Source organism: Neodiprion fabricii, chromosome 4, assembly GCF_021155785.1.
Source record: "Neodiprion fabricii isolate iyNeoFabr1 chromosome 4, iyNeoFabr1.1, whole genome shotgun sequence".
In the NCBI taxonomy this organism is placed as follows: domain Eukaryota; kingdom Metazoa; phylum Arthropoda; class Insecta; order Hymenoptera; family Diprionidae; genus Neodiprion; species Neodiprion fabricii.
The window spans coordinates 31,083,633-31,105,374 of NC_060242.1; the positions used below are offsets into that span (position 1 = coordinate 31,083,633).

A 21,742-nucleotide genomic window follows, 5' to 3' on the forward strand; every position below is an offset into this window, starting at 1 on the left:
TATAACGCGTATTTCATTAGCTGAAACACATACCGACCGGACACGTCCAAGCGAATATAATCATAAAACGTATCTGTCATCTAAAGCGATGCATGAATGATCGATGAGTGGACCGAAATTTTTTTTGAACGGCAGCAAAAAATGAGCCTGAAGTTAGAGTAGTGTTAACATAACGAAACATTGGGGAAAAAGTCATTATTGCGCAATTTTAGAACAACTCTCAAGGAATCGGCTTTTTAAAATAGAAGTATGTTTCGTTTATCACGGTTTACTAAATTTTAGATATTCCTAAACGTGCGTGGTAACGATTTTTTTTCTAAATACGCATCGTATCAGTAACGTTACTAACTTCATCCTCATAAAAAATAAGGGTACCTTGTTTTATTTATATATTTATTCTTTTACCATCCCGTATTTCAATTACCGCAGATTTAAATCTGACAAGTGAATACTTTTGAATACAAGAACACCGGGAATCTCCGATTCCACACAGAAGCGAACTAAACGACGATTACACGTGAGTGTGAGCCACGATTTTGCGCAAAAAAAATAAAAGAAACAACGAGTAACTACAGAGTGACAAATTAATTGAACGATTTGAAGTGACAGAAAATATTTGTGGCTCGGATGCCGCCCGTAGAATGTAGGTGATAAAAATAAGATAGGCTGGCATTCAAGCTGATAAGTAGTTACAGCAGCAGAAAAGTATAAGAGACGTATCTAACTCTCCAAACACAACACGTCGACAAGTCAACTTTAATTCTTCGTCCGTTCGGTTCAGTCCAGTTATATTACACGCATACTCTGTATCAACAGACACGTAGTCTGTATTCTTCGACGACTTTCTGAACTCAACCGAGAGGCATATTTATTCTTGGCAGAGTTCGTTAGTCGTCTATACGTCATCGCAATGATTAAAGGGTGAAGAAACCTCTGTGAAAGAATTCTCACGTTCAGTATCATCGTGCCAGTATTTTTAGAGGCAAATTGTGCATTTCAAAGAAAGATCAGAAGCCGAAAACCCGGCGAAGTTGATGAGATTATATGAGAAAATCGCGGCCAATGACACGTCATGGTTGGTAATTTTATAAGGTTTCAATTCACGGATCGACGCACGCCGCTATTAATCTGCTCTTTTGAAATTACAATGTTATGCAATCTGTCGCAGTCAATTTCCAGGGTGATGCAATGTGTATTCTGATTTAACCCTTACGCTGCACACCGGAATAAAAATGACCCCGTGTCATCTTCGTCGTAAATTCCATATAAAACACACCCAAATTAATCTTATGCAATCCAAAATTAATATTGAAATATCATTACAACTTCATTTACTCAAATAAATACCTTATGATCCATTTTCCAATACTTTGTTATTTTATGAATTTTTGTTTCTTCATATTCAAAGTATCACTTTGCTAAAAACAACTAATTTTCTCTGAAATATAACAGTTAACGAGTATCGAAGAATTTTTTTAAGTTATTTGAATGAAGCGGGGTTTCCAGCAATCCCGGTGGTGCACCAGGTCGTGCGGCGTCAGGGTTGAAAATAATTGACAAGGATTGAAGTTTAATATTTCGAGCAAATGAAATTGAACAGCAAGTTTAAAAACGGCTGCAGCGAGTTTCACGTGGGTTTAAGCTCGATAGAGGAAACGGATGAGCCTTATTCGTCAGCTTATATAGCCGTTTTATGACTCACTTCTGAATGGAGTGAAGGATAGTCACAGAAGCCCGCGAACGTCGTTCTGGCCTGACACTCGGAGTTTAATGCGTAACATATCTCGTACCGAGCTATACACGCGTGGACTAGGATGGTACATTAACTAGAGCGTGACCTCACTCGTTTTTGCAGCTTGCTTTCGGAATGATCATGACAACTGGTCATTCCACGAATCGAGAGAAAATCAGACATAAGAAGAATAAGAATTAATTTGCACATAGTTTCGTATGAAAATAATGTGAAAATCATGATTCATTGGATAACTCGTCGGAAAGGCTGAACCTGAACCACCTTTTATGGCGCGAAATTATTTCTGCAAGCGATCATGATACAATTTTTCTCCTTTAAATTGGCAAACATACATAATTTAAATCCAATTTCGTACACCTAGGTTAACGATGGCAAACTGAAGAAATGATTGTTCCAGCGTTCAGATAATCGTCGGAGCAACCTTGGGTATAATAATGTATTTCTAGCACTATGCGCGAAATTGTCGGACTGGTCCGGAGTTGAACGGTTTACGTGTACAGTTTGAGACTCTTTTAATGCGACTGGTGAAAAAGAAAACTATGGGAATATGAAAGGTTGGATAAGGTTGGAGCGAGAGCCGTTGTGGGATTATAATTCCGACCGATGTATTGGAACTTTATCGAATAAACATATTTTAATTATGGTCAGGCGTATGTTTTTGAGCCTAACCAATTAAAAGATTCAATAAATCTCGGTATCCATCGTATTTGCATAGCAAGAATTCGGGTTTTAATAACGCTAAGCCCTAATCAAGATGACTGTAATCATTATATTTTAGGCATCAAATTAAAATCAATATACACCGCAATTACCATATAAACCGCGCGAAACAGTCTAATCCAATGTTACATAATTCATATTTTATGGGTACCGGATGAATGGTTTATTCGATGATAACGTACATAACAAATTAGGTATTCGACGCACGAAGTTTGAGAAATTTCTTCATCGTATTTAAGCGTAACAAATTAACCCCGGGCAGTAATAATTCTCTCTGTAAATATGCGCATTCAAAAAGGCGCGGATGAACGACGGAATGCGAACGTTGTGCCGCGGCCAATTAACGCGAAAACACCGCATAACTATACACGGTTTCGTGTAAACTAATTCGCGCCAAATTAATACGTTCAAAAGAGCAACAAATTTCCTCGACCTTCAACAACTCGATAACCTATCCGTGTTATAACGGCGCATAAAATGTCACGAAACATCTAAACGCCGAACAATTATTCCGTCTAAGGGTGAACATCGAGTCTGAAACCCCAGATCGTTATTTCAGGGGGCGAAACGTAGACGAATGGCGTGAATCAAACAGCCGAAATGGCGTCTCCAGATGTACGAGGGATTATGAGGGGTCGGTTCGAGTGAAATTTTCTTAAAAGCCTCGGCGTATGAACCGCGTAACTATTGTCTTACATCTCCAGCCCTTCCTTGGTCGTGATGTATTTGACAATTTATGCTTCCGCAGATGAAAGTGCATCATGTAGCGTGCAGAATTCAAGTCAGCCTGCAATTCGCTCTAGTGGTAGAAGAGATGCAAGGCAATCACTCAAGCCGATCCACCGCGACAACATTGGACCAGTGAATCGATATAAATGGATGAATCATATATCATTACGGCCAGATGTCACCCCTCTTTGTGATACGTTTGCCCGTTCCGATTGCACGTGTTGAGCTCTAACCGAATGGCTACGTCGCTTCTATAAAATTTTCGCCAATTATCTCATTCGCGTGCGAATCTTGAGCGTATGAATCTCAAGCCGTTCTTTCTCGGGCTGTATAGATTTTAATGTCTGTTTACCACGATGGAGAGACGAGCGTATTAGCCGCGAGTAAGAGATGAGGAGACACGCCACGACGATATTAAGTACGAATTACGTGATTTTTTTAACTAGTTACAATATAGCGGTATACGAATTCGACTTTAAGGTATAATAAGCAACAAAAATGTGGCGTGCGATTCGTGAGGCGGCAATAATTTGCACGCAATCATGAAAAAATATGGGTTTAACCAAAATGTGAGAATAAATTTGAATGTCTAAACACTATTAAGAGATTGATTTCATCAATAATTCCATTACATTATTATTTACAAAATTTAAACATAAAGTAATGTATTATACGCTCGGATTTTAATTTCAGCCAAGCTTCCGCGAACTGTACAAGTTAAATCTTTAAAACACAGCAGATATGTGGAATTAAATATTTCAACCAAGTTTTTTGCACATTCTCTGAATTCGTAAACGAAAAATCCTGAACGACTGACCATTTCGTACATAACAATCGAAAACAAAGAATCAGAATAATGAATGTCAACCAATTTTCAAGACAATTGATCGTCTTCTTGCACGAAAGCCGAAAATAATAATGAGAAATTAAAACCAGCAGTTACTACGTGCATATCCATAACATCAAAATATTCGGAAGAACTCTCACCTCCGGAATCTTTGAAGACTCAGGCTCAGAGATGCGTTCATTGCTGCGTTATTTTTTCTCTATCTTCTAATAAATCAACGTGTATCCCGAAGGAGGCCGCATATCACGTTGAAAATGAAAACAGGAAGTCGATAACGTCGATCAGACACGCAGGTCGATTAATGAAAAGGGGGGAAAATGGGAGGGGAGAGGGGGCACAAGTACAGTACGGAGGGTCAGCTCGTTTAACGCGGTGAAATTAACGAGTATTCGTGATGCCGAGAGCTGATTGGTCCGCACCGGCCGGCGTCGTCTGGGTCAGTAAACCGCGTGTATTTCGAAAGCCCCGCCACTTGGCAAGAAAAAAAAAAAACCTTTAACGCCAATCTCCAGGCACAGAATCACAGAATGTCTCGGAGAACGCGGCGCGATGAGAGGAACCACGCGGACTGCGGATGTCAGATCAGGGAAAACAGTCAACACTGACGTACGTTAGACGTCGACGCAGCATGCCAGCCGTCGCGACGCTTGCGCATGTCCGGACGGACGGACGACGAGCGATGCCTGTTATAGGTTCAGCATCTCCTCGTATTTCAGACGGTGATTCACCCCGGTTCTCAATCCACTATAATACGAACTTTTGTACTTTCCTACGTTCCACGTTCCCCATTTTCTTCCCCCGGTGCAGCTTTGAGCCGATATTGCCTCACTTCGATCGCTCGACGACACGCCACGATACAATAGAACGCAACGCTTTAGGTTGAGCACGGTTTTCTCTCGCAGGGAAGCAACGCGAGACTGACCAATTTGCTAATTTTTCAATTGTCAGGATGTAATACGGAGTAGGTAAATATGACACAGGTACACGCGGTACTTAATTCAACCTCAATTATTGTTCGTACTTGAACTAAACGTACTACACGTACCGACGAGTGCTCGTGCGCTGAGAATGTTATTTAAATTCATTTTATCAACTGGGAACGAATTTGCGTCGACAGTTTTTACTCTGTCCGTTATTAACTGCAAGCTCGCAAATTCGGTCGAGTCCATTTCGAACGCGAACTGTCAAAACTAACAAGCGTCGCAGAGCTGTCGTCGAGAATTCAATTTCAGGATTAAACAAATTGTTACAATGCTGACAACAATCATCCGATGGCGATAATGTCAATTAGCAAAAAGTACTGATCCGTTGATCAAAACAGCAACCGAAAGAGCAAAATGGTGGTGCACTTCATCTTCAGTAGCAGGTGGATGAAAACGGTTCGTTAGTAAAAGAGAAACATCGCACGAAGATACATGTGCACAAATGATAATATTATCGAAAAGCTCGCAACACTGACATCAGAGGCAGAAAGACGAGTCGCGTTTTTTCAGATACCTTATAGTTACCACGAATCGTAGACAACCAATTTTCTTTCCATACTTCTTTCAGGCCAAGGCAATGATCCGTCTGCGGGACTCGGACGCAGGTACCGGGAATTTTCTGGCGGCTGGATGATCCTCCTGACAAAGCAGCGGGAACGGATCCTCTCAGGCTGATAAAGGGAACCTGGCGAAGGGACGTTCCGCAGATTCCGCTGAGGTTGTTGTCAGCAATTGAATATGTGGTCGTTTTGCGATTGTTACTTCAAAAAAAGCAAGTCGCGTTTTCTACCATTGACATCAGTGTAGCGAACATGTCAATAATCTATTCATTCCATCGAATCTTTCTTGTTTTTGATCTAGTTCTCAGCGGAGAGATCCGTTCTGCATAGCACCGACACCATTGCGTTGAGGCGAAGATTACACCACAAAGATAAAAAGCCCTTACTCGCGACAGTTCAAGGAGTTGAAATATCGGATCCCTCCTGATTCGTCGGGTGATTTATCTGGATTAACAGCGTGATCGATAGTGTTCATCTAATTGCATCAACGTCTCTTATCGGACCTACCGTATGACCTACGAACTCATTGAACCTGCTGAACCGACGATGAGTGAATCACGATTATGTTTCCATCTCAATCAAGCTACTTCGATCAATGATCAGTATTTTTATATTACTATTATTATGATCGTTTAGCTTTTGCTTGCTACGAGTGTCAATCTATTCAATATCGATATCGAATATACGTGTAAATTCTAACAAATCCGTCGTTAACGCGTTGTTACTGGGTGTATCGGCTGCTACGAGTCCCGCTTAGCGACCTATCGCGCTGAGTGATAATTTCGGAATGCTTCCTCGCGCCGAGTGCTCCGATTTTTCGTTTTATCGCTTCGATTGCCGGTGGCGCCCTCTGCGCTAGGGACAGATTTTTCGCGCATTTACCACATTTCGGTAGTGTACGTACGTAGTCTCATTCTTCCGACATATCCCATCAAGGCAACCCCGAACTTTCAATGCGAGTACTCGAGTGACGCAGGAATCTTTGCGTTCCGTCTTTCGGAACAGCCCGTTGCACGTTGCGTTCACTCCTTGTACCGTGCCTGGTAAGCTTTTCATTTTCCGGGTTGCCTGGATTTATGATTGACTCGTTGATATAATAGTTACGTCCCACGGCCTGGGTCACGATAAAGTCGACAACACGCATCTCAGTTGGACACAATATCGAGGAGCTTGCAATAAGTTTTGACAGTCTGCACATTTTTTGGTCATCCGATTCAAGATACGAACTTGAAGTTTGCACGCGCGAGTACAACTTACAAGCGTACAGTTTCCCCGGATTCTGATTGTTCCAAAAAATATTGTGCACACCGACGATACAATAAATGTTCGCGATGGGTGGAAGAAAATGTATAATTCATGAAGATTCGTCTACCACAGGACTCGACGACGACGGGACAAAATGTACATACTTCAAGATCAAAATGTCAGCAGATTTGGATGCGGGATCGATCCATGGCTCCTCTGCTATACGATGGTTATACATAGGACCTTTTGCAACTTTAGAATTGTGCTTGTAACCAGTGCCCTCAATTTATAAATCTATAACGGAATCCCGAGCCATTCGTGGTTCTATAATTAGTTATAAGTTGATTAATATTTACTGTTGCTTGAAAACAGGTAGGTAATTATGGCATGAACATACATGCGACAAAAAATCACCCAACTTCAAGTTCGTACAATGAAATTGAGTACCTGAAACCGCGGTTCGCATGCTTTTGATGCCACAAATTCTGCTAGTTCCGTCAAAGGAAAAGAATAAAACAGAAAAACAAAACAACAAAATCATGAATCCATGTGGGTGAAACGTGACGGAAATTTCAAATCAAGGGACAGAGAGCGAGGACGATAGAAAAAAGCCCCGTCGGCGTTTCGCAAGGCGAAAAAGGGTAGATACACGCTTACTTTCAATCGCCCTGCCGGCATTCCGTTTTGCCAAAAATATGAGCCGATCGGGGAATGAGGGACGGATACGTAAAAGTGTAACATATCGTAGTATATACAGCGATCCGGGTCGTAACTTCACGACTATATAAAATGTCGCGTCGATTTTTTCTCTGTCCGATTTGTAAGACCGATGCGATACGGTTCCGTTTGGAATTGCGATGTGAAACGTCGCAACTGAGAATAATTTGGCAAAATAAAACAGAGCGAGGATAGCAGCAATTTGCAAGATCAGTTGTACGTGGTGACGAAACCGCAAATGAGAGAAGTAAGCTCGTTACACAGTTGTGGAAAAAAGAAAAATATCGTACAGAACGAGATTACAGCGAGAAAAGAGACGAGCGACGGCGAAGCGGGTGGTAAAAAACGCGAGGTAATTTTGACCGGTCAACACAATCGAGTTCAATCGACTGCTAGACCCGATTGGCTAGAACATTGTCCCCCTAGGACCAACGGCGCCAGATGTAACGGAAAAGATTTTTTCGTTCTGTTATTTTATTTTATTTTTTATACCTTGTTTTACTTTCGATACTATATATAATGCCATATAGTACATAACATATTGTTCGAGGGAGGACGATATTGCAGACGGGGTATTTTCCTTCGGTCTCTGAATTTCTACTGCCACATACACCGTTCGAATACATTCGTTATAATTAAATTCAGTGATTACACTTTGACCGAGTCACTTGCAACCGATTGTAAATGGATAATAATTCATAACGGTGGTCTCAAAAATAGACATGAGAAATTCGTCGACTCTCAAAGTTAGACGTAAGTCAAGAAGTCCAAGAAAACGAGTAATAAAATATGAAGACGTATCACACGGCTCGACTTTTCACACCAGGCACCGCAAGGTGCTAATTTACACGTTGGGTAATTATACCTGTAAAAAGACGTTATTAATGCTCAATTTAACGGTACATCAATTATCATTTCGTTCGCATGATATTTTTTCTGATGTCTGTATATAATTTGCCGAAGAAGTAAATTAAAATATGCACTAAATCTTAACATCTTGTAGATATGTAATCAGGAAGTCAAATATTTACACACGTTACGGAATTTTATTATTTTTGTCTGGTAGGTATAATAAATACCGGCATGACACTTGGCTATTAAAATAACCGCGAAATTGACTATCGTAATGCATTTGTTTTGTTTCTTTTTAATTCTAGAAACGCGATACAAATCAATCGTGTGAGATATGATCAAAAGTTGGCGCGAGAACGACACCTTAGGGCTCACCTGTGAGGGATGACAACTCAGTTTTTAGAGCATACCGTAAAATGTAAAGTAAACTCGACAATATATAACACTTATATTTCACGAAAGGCACGATAGGTGTTGGGAAAGTCTTCCGTGTAGCGCTAAATTAAAAGGTGGCGTTAGCGCGTTACACGATTGATTTAGCGAAGAAGCGATTAAGCCCCAGCAACTCCCGAAATTCTACTATACGAGGAATTTACTGCGGACGTCATCGAAGTTTGGGATTGGCGAGGCCTTGAATATCACTCTCTCAATTACGTTGCTACTATTTTATTATTAACAGCTAAATATTTTTATATCGTTAATCTCAAGGTCACAAATGAATTTACGCGCTTAAGAGGATTCGATTTTCGCGAACATGCTGAAATATTTTCTAGGAAACGAAATAACGATAAGTTCGCTCATTCCTCGAATATTTTGAACGGAATAAGAATCGAGAATTATTTATTCAGGAGAAAACGACCACTGATTATTAAAAACAATTGAGCCAGTCTTCTGCGTCACGTACGAGTCGTCCACCACCCATATTCCACCCAAGACGGACTTCATATTTTACAGGTATGGCAGGTCAGTATTTAAGAGTTAATTTAAATTAGAGCGCGTCGTTTATACGTCGAATAACTTCTACTTTTTAACAGCGACGAGGGTTTTATAAAAATTGTACCTATGAGAGAACATGTATAAATGTCTATGAATGCACGCGAAAGGTAAATCGATAAGTGCATTCCGGCGCGTAGTTGAAGATGAACTATCTGCGCCCTACAGTCTAGAATAACTGATCTAACTAGATATTCTGACGAAGGCAATATGTCGATGTCAAGTATGAAGCTGAAGTTTCGGAAGAACGTGTAAAATATTTAATACCACACAAAATGTAGCCACTGCACGGAATGAAAGTTCAAGGGAGGATGAAAATTTAAGAACGTTGTTTAAATACTAATGAATTTTCGGCGTCCCTGAAAACGTCAATATTTGAAGTAACTCAATGTTTCTAGTTCATAGCTGCATTGAACGATTGAGAATTCACTTTAAACATGATTTAACGCATTGCAACAATTAGACAGTTCATACGGTCAAGGCTAGCCGGGGCCTGCATTCCTTAAACTCTTTTTTTTAAATATACAGGCGTGTGGGTCAAAACCCTGCCGGGTCAATGAAAGTTATTCAAATTGTTCTCACTTTTATTTTAAACACCAGTGTAAAATTTGAAAGAAATTGACTGAACCATACCGGAGTTATTTTACTTAAAATTTTTCATGATTTTATATTGAGCCTGACAGTTTCCCATAAGAATCGATGTAAAATCACAAAAAATTTGGATTAAAATAACTCTGGTATAGTTCGACAATCGCTTCCAAATTTTACAAGGACGTTCAAGATAAAATTGAGAACAATTCGTATAACTTTCATAGACCTGGGACGATTTTGACCTACACGCCTGTACATTTTCAAATTAGCGAACAGCATCGAAAAAAACGCCTGTTGACTCGCAAATAGGCAACCCACAACGCATTGCTATTTTCAACTCAACTGGACTTATTTCTAACTCACTAATTGAGTTAACGCACGCATTTTCAATGCTATACATAGTATAGATAACAAACATACTGTCTTTGTTGTTGTTTTTATCATAACAGGAAACTGCCAATTTTTATTGATTAAGATAACAGCAACTGCAAAGCATTGACTTATTACGTTTGTTTTCAAAAAGTAGTACACTCTGTGTTGCCTGTTTGCAGAATGAGATGCGTTTTTTCTCCCATTTCAACAAATTCAGAGAAAACTCTAACTCGAAGGGCGGCGAATTATTGTTTGTTTTGAAATTTATAATTTTTTTTAATATTGCAATGCGCTGTCAATTACTTGCTTACATCTTGTGTATATAGGAATTCGATCAAAGTATAAAAACCTGTTTAAATAATTTCAATTATTTGTTAACAGAAAAATATTCTCTGACATCTATACCTGATGCTACATGAATTGAACAATTGAATATTACAATCCTGTTAAATCATAAACTTCTTCACTTTGTAATTCGGAAGGTATGTCTCAGTTCCAATTAGAGTTAATCCATTATAACGTACAATAAAAAACCAAGCAATCCATGAATTTACCAATATGTGAGTGAAGCACTATGATGCAAATTTGCCTGCAATTTCAGAAAGTAACATATGTGGAAGTGCGGAACCGACACTCCGCTTTATCTCTACGGAATGATGATATGTTTATCCAGCTTGTGGCTTACCACATCTTGGAAGTACAGGTGGTTTTGTTGAACAGAGCAGTCAATTCATGAAAGTCGTTATCTCATGCACATTTAAAAGGCGAATAATGTTGCCAGTTTGGTATTAGACGACATTAAAAATTGACAAAAAGCTGCAGCAATTTTGTCAAACCTTGATAGTAAAGGACTATAAACTTCAGAATAAACTAATAAAACACATTTATAGTACTTCTTTCGAAACACACTCCTGTGTTTATTCTAGTAGAATATAGATTGACATCATCGATTCACTGCAACTTTAGAGATAATCGCGCATTTGGAGAATATTTTGATGTATGACAGTCATTAACCATAAACTCTGAATAATCGTTTAACGAGAAAGATTACTTAAATCGTGGATTTGTTCCTTGCTTGCAAAGGCAACCGTTAATTGCATTTGAGTAATTGTGAATAAAACCGAAGTGAGAGATCACAGAAAAAGTAAGGTTAGGTTGGTGAAATAACCTAGAAACAGCGTTCAACGAACTGCAGACAGGCGGAACATAGCACGAGTGTAAAAAAGCTTACGATTAATAGCTTGAACATCACGGAGTCCCTCCAATTTTAATCCAGGATATGACCATATATAGCATCGCGAAACTGGTTCTTCCTCGCTCCATAAATATCAAGAGCTATGAAATAGCAGAGACTCACCTGCAGTCAATGATATGCAAAGCAGCGGTCGAACTTCAATACACTTTAGCGATATCGGCAATGACGAGCTTCCCAGTCATTCAAGATTTTATCCAATCCACTTTAAATAAACCAAACAAATTCATCACCGCTGACATTCTGTCCAGTAAACAGCGGGTTGCACTCACACTAGTCACCGATTACCGAACACCGCACTCGAAAATTTAGTTTCATCGACCGCCACAGGTCGCAGCACTCGCAGACGTAAACTTGGAGTTCCCGCACTGAGCTTCACGATACGAGTGTTCACGATGCTTCCCGCACCATGTTCGGTACGACGGGAGGTATGACTCCGTCTTTACCGGCCGAGTAAGATCAATATAAGCTACCGAGAAAGTGGTGAACACTGAGAGCGGATAAATAAAGAATTCGGATACACAACAGTATCGCTAGGTAAGCTTCCGTGATTTTTTTAGCCAACGATGGTATACTGCAGCAGCACTGCACCACAGATGTACGAAATACTCCGAATAATACATATTACGCGACGTTTCGTCGTACGCGAAGTGACCCATCGCTGTGCTGTCTATATTCGAAATGAACTACAGAGAGCTCGAATCTCGTATATATAGTTTGTATTCGGGTTGCTGTCATGCTTTGTCTCTGTATGCCGCTCGACATGTCAAGGTGTGTACACATTTTAATCCACTTGTTATATCCGACCAAACACAACTTTACGAGACGGTAAATTGTCCATGTGAGACCGACAATTGGTACAGTCATTTTTTTGTGTTACGTAGATTTCAACGCCGATGGCAAAGATACGTGAGAATCGACTGCAATGAAACTAATGAATTTACATTAATTTGAATTTCGTTCTCAAGTGATGAATTTGGATTTTAAATAATTTACATTACTACACATGATGGAAATAACACACTTCTTATCGTCTTTGAGATATAAATTTTTATCGATTTATCTGTAAGGGTATATGCAAACAGAAACAGTAGAAGAAATTACAGATCATTTCAAAGATACAACAAGTATGAAACTAGAAATCTCAATGATACACACGAGCTTCAATATGAAGTTTACATGTAATAGTATTGAAATTGTTGCTACATTTTGTCAAATTGTCCAAAGATATGCTTTACCCGAACAAATTTTCTCATTTCAATCTCTACAGTTGCAGGACTCTTGATATGTCGATAACACTTCAGCTTCTTTCTCTTCCTCTAACTTTCTAACTCGAGCTTCAAGACTAAACAAATGTTGGTCATTGACTCCCGGAGCGACGGTTCTCATTGCATTGGCTAATTTGTACAAATATTCTACATTAGCTCCACTTGGACCATGAGCGACCAAAATATGTTCAGCTATTGTGTCCATGTCCTCAGCTCCAGCGAAATTCGGGTTGTCCTCGCCTCCGATGTAAATAGTGAGTTGAAACGGCGTCTCCTCCGAGGGAGTAGGCGACACTGGGATTTTTGGATTTTTGGTCAAACTACTGCTGGAGGAGAAGCTGGTATTCAAGGAGGACGGATCAATGGTTCGGGGAGGGCTAGCAGGGTAGAAGAGAACAGTTTTTCTCTCATATCCTCCTTTCTCCCTGAAATCCAGGTGATTTACGACATGGTCGATGTTTTCGTTGGCGATTTTGTACGCAAGACCCCAAACCTCGTCCTGCGGATTCGTTGATGACAGAAGGGTAACAACTCGTCCTGGCTAAAGGGTGCAGAAAGTAGACATAAGTATGAATCAATCGGGAAGCGACAGATGAGTTGAAATGCTGTTTGCACCCACCCTGATCGATGTGCCTCGGTGGTCCGTGCTTTTCTGATAAAATCTTCTTACATAGCCTTTGATGTGTCCGACCAATTTTCTCTCGTAGGGAAAATCCGCCTTCCAAATTAACGAACCATAACCAAACACCCACATGTTCGATTGACCAAGGGTATTTTTGTATAAACTATTGACAAAAATTTGCCGACCAAAATTTCACCCTGTCATGCGAATTTCTCTGTTCTATCGTAATATTGTCGGGTATATCGGGGGCTGATGCGATACTTTATGTCGAATAAAACACAGTGACATCTTGACGTGACGAGGTTAGGATGCAGACGACGCTTCCGACAGCTTCCCACTTTCCAGGCGTGACGTTATGTACCAAACTTCAACTCTTTCTGCAATATTCTGCCGTATCGGCTATACTGTCGAGTGCTTTTTATGCTTGTCGTAACTCCATGCTGAGCTTTTAATAATGGAGATGGCGCTGTATGTCTTCGTCGAGCTTGCATTCCTTCAAATAAAAACGCACAATTCTTTGGCATATAAGTTTTGGTAAAAAGAGTTACAAACACCAGGATTTCTTCACCTCAATGAAAGTAAAACATGACTATAAATTCACTACTTTAAAAAACTTTCCCTCTTATTGCAACTATGTAAAAACTGATTCCAAATTTTAATTATTCGTGTAAAATTTATAAAAAAAAAAAAAATTTCGATCACATTTTGGCTGGTAATTTTTTAATGCAGATGATGATTTCATAATTTGAGGTAAAATTTTTAAACGAATATTATCGGGGTCAGTGTTCCAATGCAAAGTTGCGGGAAATGAGGAATAAAGCGATGCACATGAATATAAACGGAGAAAAATTTTTAACGCATTAACTAGCATGTATCTATTATATATTTTCTCTTTAGAACATTACATTAACATAAAAGAATTCTTTTGTGAAAAATGATCAAGCGTCGATGTGAATTTTTCCGACGCTCGTATAAATTTACGGTCACGTAATTTCGATGTGTAACGAAACAGATCGAACATTGAAAATTGATTTGATTATGACGAAACGAATGACCATGTGTTTATATGCGGTAAGAAATGTAGAAATCTTTATTATAATCTCATCAAAAGGATCCGGTATTTTGGCCTATTACCATTGTAAAATATCAGCTTTACAGATAAAACGACGCGATAATGATAGCACAAAAGTTTACTAATGTTTATGATACATACTCTATATACCGATTTAATGATGATTAATGACAAACGTGTCCCGGTGCCCGGATGTACGATTTATTTATTTTTGTGTATAATATCCGTATAATAATCGCGTTTTAAATATTTCAGTTCTCACTGAATGGAATCGACGAGAAAATTAAATAAAAAAAAAAAACATACTAGACAACGTTGCCTGTATTGGTGGGAATAATTTTCAACACTGGCACATTTGAATTGGTAAGAAGAAGGGGAATTATCTCGATCGCTAATGACCTTAAAACACCAGGAATGCATCTTGGCTGTAGTAAAGGCTATAGGCTACTAGATTATTCTCCTCGAAAGGCTAATCGATGGGGGTGCAGCTGATCAATCAGTTAGGAATGCATAATACACCCGGGGCATTCTAAAGGCAGGGAATACGATTTTTATATCTATCGAGAATGTGGATCAACGCAGCGAAATGCGAAACGATTATTTATCGAGGGCAATTAATTTTCTAACGGTATATTCTCGGTATTTGTATTGTGTCGAAGGTGGAGTCGATTGAGAAATACAGTGTGTATTTGGTAATAAAAAGCCTCGATCCAGATAGAATAAATATTGCACACACAACCATAATTTCAATTAGCAATAATAATCGCACGTCATACTCTAGCTGACTGATAGCTGCAGGGCAGTTTGATACACCATAATAGACCGATTTCGTGTTTCAGAGCACATATGAAGATATAATAATAATAATTATAATAATAATAATAATAATAATAATGATAATGATAATGATAATAATATTATAACAAACGTGTAAAATCTGAACAAATTAATCTTAGATACGAAACTGCAGTATATTAATACGAAAAACTATATATTTGTACGGCTGCATTTTAATATATATTTAGTAATAATGTATACGCATTATTATACCTATATACATATAATGTATATAATATATAATCGCGGTAACGAAAATAAACTAAATTTTACAAATTTTATAATTATACCTAAAATACTTTACAAAGAAAAAACTGGAACTATATCAGGCGAATTAACGAACATAGGTATACCATCATCACGCGATTCTCGGGCGATGATTTCGTTCGGGGTCGACTCTTAATTATTTTTCACACGCGCGTCACAAATACGGAAACGTACACGATCAGGTAAGCGTCCTCATACCTGTACGTATACGAGTGCGTATCTGGTATGAGATTTAAATGTAGAACCGAGTCTATACAGGTATGGAATGAATAAGAACGATACCGCATGAGATGTTGCGTTAATAGCTGCAGAGTAACGAAAGTATACTGTGTAAGGTGTGAGGCGTATTAATTAGCCGTGAAATATTTTAATTATGCAATGCCTCTGTCGGCGCATTTGGGATTACAATATATATTTATACTTATATGTATATCTATAATTTGTTGTCTTTTTCATTCATAAACATACATCGCACGTCGGATGCTGCTGCGTACATTGTACAGCCGATAGGTGTTAATAACTACCACTGAATTCGTCGAGGCGTCAATAGCATCGCGACGAGCCGTTACTTACAATATTTATACAGCCGCGGGTCCGGGCTTTGGCAGCATCCGCGATCCAGGCACCCTGGACCGCCAGACTTTATCATTACGCGACTGGACACGGTGAGCGTGGGGGATCGTAATTAGCGATACCGAGGGGGTGGCGAATCCTAGAGATCTTGAGAACTCCTGACTGCGTTGTTACTCCGTGCTAACAATATGGCGTGAATTCGTACATCGTCGTATATGTATAAGAATTATTGCACTGGGCTTGGCTTACAATGTAGGTACGTATATACAGTCTCTGACTGAACAGCAATTAGTAAAGTCGCAAGGCTGTGGATTAATAAGATTCTTACGGTTTTTTCTTCTTCTTCTTCTTACTCTTAGTTGAAATATTTGTAAACCTACGTAACAGTTGACGTTCGACATATTTATATATATATATATATATATATGTATATATATATGTATATATATAATATACCTATTTGTATAAGAGCTCGAGTGATTGGTACTCAGTGACGCCCCAAAATCATTTATAATTTATGTACAACGGGGGAGGAGGACCAAATGGCCACCAGACTAGTCGATCCCACACTCGTTTAAGTACTTGGCAAATTTCATCGACACCCCGGGGTGACAGGAGCGTCTCGGGATCGAATACTTGGGAACCTGCAGGGGCTTGCAGATTTCTGGAGCCGCCGTTTGGCCCTCGTCGCGTAAACGCTAAGTTTAATACATGCTACACTCTACTGCTACCACGTATTTTGTACAAGCCTCTAGCGTAGAACGATTTACAAACATACTCACATACTTCGTTTGCCTTTTTCTTTTCTTTTTCTCATCTTATTTCCTTGACTCTCTTTCATATCTCTTTAAATATTATTATAACGTCAATTGGGTATGCCTTGTATATATAATTATATATATATATACCTAATATATGTATAAGTATATAACTACACAAATATATGTACACAACATTGTATTATTATATGTATAAATGATAAAACAAGAACTAGGTATTTTGGTTCCACGATCGTATTGTATCAATAATAATTATCATCAATTCATAATAACCCACAATAAGCTGCCTAACAAAAGAAGACGAAAACAAATTTGGATCACGTTATCCAATAACATAAATAGTATAACTAACAATTAAATAAATATCTAAATTGGGGGTGCGGTTTCAACGCGTTATCTATTTTTACTTCGTCTGCTGCAGCGAAGGCGCCCACGTCGTCGATCACACCTGGTGAAAATTATTTTGAGAGAAAAAAAAAAAACAGGGGGGAGGGAGGCAAAGAAAAATTATACAGTATTTAGCACCAGCACGAATATCGGCACGGAATGTCCAGCACTGTGAAATGGAGGGGGGGGGGAATAATTTTCAATAAACGATCCTCGATGACGGGTGGCCCTTTTCGAGGGACTTCAAAGAGCGCATATAGTGCGAGCGATTCCGTGTCATACAAAATGACCTCTCCTTCATCATCGAGTGTAAAAATTGACGAACTGTATACCGGGAACGAAATTGCAACAGTCAACATGTATAAATTCTCACAGGTTCTTCCTTGGTACGAAGAAATGATTTTCAGTAGCTGAGTATACTCCACCTACAGTCCTTAGCTGCTGCGTGATGACGGTTATAAATAACAGTGTATGTTTTTTTTCTTCGTCTTTCCTTTTACATCTGGGAGGGAGGAGGTCTGATATGCACGTGGGGCCTTTGGGTTCGTTGCTATACAACGTTTCTCCTCCTTGTTCTATGAATTTTTTAAGTACACTCCGTCGGCCCAGCGCTACTAAGAAGCCGAGCTGTACCAGGTGCTCGATGCCGCCTTGTTGGATGGATGATACAAGTGAAATCCGGCCCCTGCGGCCGGATGGTGATAAAACTGCGGTTGTTCGAGTCCTGCGGAGGCGTAGGCGACGGCGGCGGCGTCGAGGGCGCTGGGATGCACCGCGGCCGAATAAACCTGAGGCTTCAGGGGTAACGGCTGGGCGGGTTCGTACTGATGTCTGAGTAGCGGATCGGCGTAAACCGAGGTCTCGTAACCACCGACGACGCCACCCGGGTGGATTTGTTGCTGTTGTTGTTGCTGCTGCTGCTGCTGCTGCTGCTGCTGCTGCTGCTGCTGTTGCTGCTGCTGAGGATGCTTGTCGCGCGGCGAAACCGACGAGGGTGGCGTCATCGCCGAGTGATAATCCACGGCGTATCCGCCCGCCGCCGAGTATGACGAAACCAGACTGGTGAACGCGTCGGCGCCGCTCGACGTCGCCGAGGTCTTCTGGTTGTGGGCGGAAAGTACGAACTGGTGTTCGCCGTAGGTCGACGAGCCCTCGGATCCCGGGGGTGTGGGCAGAGGTCCGTTCTGCGGGTTCTCCCCGGCGTAGTAGCCGCCCCCCGTCGAAGGAGCTCTCGTCCCCGTCGACGTTATGCCGTGGACGTTAGCGCGGATGACGCTCTCCCGGTTGGCGTAGAGCTGCCGAAGTAGGGCCGAGGCCGGAAGCGGCGCCGTCGCCGACTGCTGAGGGTTCAGGTGGCTGAGGTGGTGGTGGTGGGCCCCGATCCACTGGATGGTGCTGCGTTGCTGCTGCTGCTTGAGCAGCGCGTCCGTGCTGAAGTCCGTCGGCTGGTGGAGCGCCGGGGATTCCGGCTTGCCGAGCGGCGCCCCGGGCAGATGTTTCGACATCGCCTGCTCCAGGTCCTTCACCGAGGCTCCCGGGACATCCGCGTTTCCGTCGCTTCCGTCCGAGCGACGCGCTTTGGGACTTCCGGGTCGCAGCGCGTGATCTCCACCGGGCACGGAGTGACTCGAGGACGCCGGACTCAGCGCGTGGCTTCTTCCGTTCCCCGCAGCCTTCCCCGTCATCTCGTCCTCGTCCTCCTCCTCGCCCGAGCTGCTCTCCTCGTCTGGGACTATTTTCCGCTTGTGTCCTCGCAGCTTCACCGCCGGTGCGTTTACGTTACCCACAACCGCTTGCGGCTCTTGTTGCAGTTGCGCCGCGTGCTCGTGCTGCCTTCCTCCTCGCGGTTCACCCTCTGATCCTGGCGCGTCTTCGCCGTCCTCCTGAGGCGACCGGTGCGGATGATCGGGCTGCTGATTCGTCGGCCCTCCGCTGCTGCGTCCTTCTGGAACAAATTTTTTGCAATTTTATAAACCGCGTAGAATATCGTAGAGTATTTTCACTCGAATTGGGGCGGACAGGCGATAGGTGTATCGTTCGCTGGTCATACTTCAAGTCGCGATAGATGATACGTATTATTATTATTATTATTATTATTATTATTATTACACGGACAAAGTATCATTTGCGTTATACGAGTTAATTTATTCGTCGTGACAACACGATGGTCGCCGTTTCTGTTGGTCAAGAGAATAACAATATCGGTGTCACCATATTCGTAATAATTGAGAGCCGACTGGCAATGAGCGAATAGAATATTCAAATACTTGGCCTAGGTGTATCCACGTCATGGCAATTTTCAACCGAGTCGACTCAGGTTTCGTCGAAAATTCATTAAATACCCTTCGCACGGCTTTAAAACTCAGGGAACATCATTTTCAAACAGATACAATGGTGGAAATCTATACACGCCTGGAAATTCTAAACTACGTAGACCTAGGATTATATATTAAGCTTTCAAAACGCATCGCGTATTCTTTGCAATCGCGCCTGCACGTGCAACGATCGGTAATTAATATATGAATATGCAGAATGTGTGTTGACTACAGGCGTTAATTTATCGAGAGAAATCGAGTGTTCGTGTGTAAAAGGATTGCGCATGATTAGCGTTATCGGAAACTGTGAAGGTAAAAAAAATTAAAAACATTACATACAGTCCCGTACTTGTTGCAACCCCAGATACGGAATTCCAACTACTATACCCTGGTCGAAAAACTTGTTCAAACAATTTACCACATGACGATATGCTTGGTAAGTAATTAGCTCGCATAGCTACTCGTAAATTGTTCAAGCTATAGAGTACGTAAAAAATGTGTAGCCTGTAAATACGTTATCCATACTTTTTCCTGACATCGAGCTTATAGAATGAGAATTTTTCAACGCGGAAGTATTTTTAACCACGGATATCAGCGGTTCCGGTGAAACTTCTTCAGGATCTTTGATTGATAAAGTAAAAGGGAAGGAGCTACGGGCTGGGCGGAAAGGGGAAAGGACTGAGAAAGAGAAAGGTGGAAAGTAGGGACCAAGAATGAGGGCTGGCAGTAATATTAGCGCGAAGAGGGTAAACCCTCGGCCAGGGTTCGGAGGAAGATAGTGCCCGGGGCAACTCGCCGTGCCGGGGTGCATTACAAGTGCAGTCAAATGAAAACATTAAATACGTGAGTGGACTGCAGGCTCGAGGCGACAGCCATGCGGCCCGGCGCTTCGTGATATGAGAGAGAGCCGACATCGCGGTCGCAGTTCTCGTCGTAGTTATACCTACACCTTGGGCTTTCGGCACGCTGCCAACCCCAGCTCTGACATCGGTAAACAGGCTGAAGAAAAATTGCTAACGCTATTGAAACGAGATTGCGACTCGATGAAAAGTTACGAACTATGTAGGTACTCGTCATTTTCTCCGACCTACTTCCATTAACGATAGGTAGATTATAACTCGTCGATTTTTACAATCTTACTGTACGCCTCCCTGACATTTTACCTCTGCAGTATACCGAACAACACAGCTTGTCGCTTGTAAAAGAAAAACAAAAATTACGAAACTACTTCTGTTTGCGAAAGCATGCGCGGGATTATTCAACCCGGAAACTTCCTTGGTGAAAATACTGGAATGAACATCGAATAATGATGTGGAAATAAATCAGTACTCGAGACTCGAGTTTGAATAAACTTTTGTGAGATACAATGGCGTTGGAATTATATGGAACGCGAGTTTCTGCTGCCGGTGTCGCGACGTCAGGCGATAAGAGGAGAAGAATCTCATTTGCACTGTTTGAAAACAACGTGCGAAACATCGAGACTAAGGATCGTGGGAGGAGAGCAAATGTCGTTGACCTCCATCGTCGAGCTAGGTAATTTTTTAAAGGCACCCTCTGTCACGGTAACTATAACCCGGATCTAAGCAGGTACCTCGCACGTCGAGGAGGCTTGTTTGTCTTGTTACACGCGTGCATCGCGAGGCCGCGAGTCGTTCGTTTAACATGTAGAAAATATAATGCCGGGAAGAGATGAGGAGAGTCTTTCTTTTAAAAGTAATATAGAAGGCGGCGGCGCTTCGCGGAGGATGCTGCGCTGACGCCGTCGTGGAGAGCGTGTCCAAATGGGAATGCTGGAAGCTCTTCTCTCCTCCGTTAGCTCTGCCCTCTCTCTATTTCGCTCTCTATTGCGGTGTGTCGATACCGGGATGAGAGTAACACTGGTGTTTGTATTACCAGCGCACGTCCGACAAATTCGGGCTCGTCAGCGTGACGAGACACCGGTTGATGAGGAATCCCACAGCCCGGTGTCTAACACGGAATTTTTACCGATCGCACGGAGCCACGATTC

The 21,742-nt window shown here is 41.3% G+C and overlaps 3 protein-coding genes across 15 annotated transcripts in view; all 3 read right to left on the reverse strand.

Moving 5' to 3' along the window:
• LOC124180454 (HEAT repeat-containing protein 5B) overlaps positions 1–11,953 on the reverse strand; it is a 75,765-nt gene extending 63,812 nt beyond the window's left edge. For 3 of the 8 annotated variants that reach the window (XM_046565980.1, XM_046565981.1, XM_046565978.1), the window contains exon 1: positions 11,720–11,953. Coding sequence is in view for 5 of the 8 variants with exons in the window: in XM_046565975.1 (XP_046421931.1) it covers positions 4,190–4,230 (41 nt within the window). In the remaining 3 variants the exon portion in view is untranslated. Of the gene's footprint in view, positions 1–4,189; positions 4,519–11,719 lie in introns of those variants that run through there. The other 5 variants (XM_046565975.1, XM_046565977.1, XM_046565974.1 and 2 more) reach the window with 3 other exon arrangements.
• Positions 11,954–12,658: 705 nt separating this feature from the next.
• On the reverse strand, positions 12,659–13,887 carry LOC124180106 (putative glutathione-specific gamma-glutamylcyclotransferase 2). The gene is made up of 2 exons (XM_046565189.1): positions 13,502–13,887; positions 12,659–13,423 (listed from the first exon to the last, which is right to left on the reverse strand). The coding sequence occupies exons 1-2, from the start codon at positions 13,634–13,636 to the stop codon at positions 12,872–12,874; spliced, it is 687 nt and encodes a 228-aa protein (XP_046421145.1). The 5' UTR covers positions 13,637–13,887; the 3' UTR covers positions 12,659–12,871.
• A 2,232-nt stretch (positions 13,888–16,119) lies between these two features.
• The window catches only part of LOC124179787 (protein trachealess), a 174,474-nt gene continuing 168,851 nt past the window's right edge, over positions 16,120–21,742 (reverse strand). For 5 of the 6 annotated variants that reach the window (XM_046564528.1, XM_046564525.1, XM_046564523.1 and 2 more), the window contains one exon: positions 16,120–19,364. In XM_046564528.1, coding sequence (XP_046420484.1) covers positions 18,034–19,364 — 1,331 coding nt within the window. In that variant the 3' untranslated portion in view covers positions 16,120–18,033. The remainder of the gene's footprint in view (positions 19,365–21,742) is intronic. The other variant, XM_046564524.1, reaches the window with a different exon arrangement.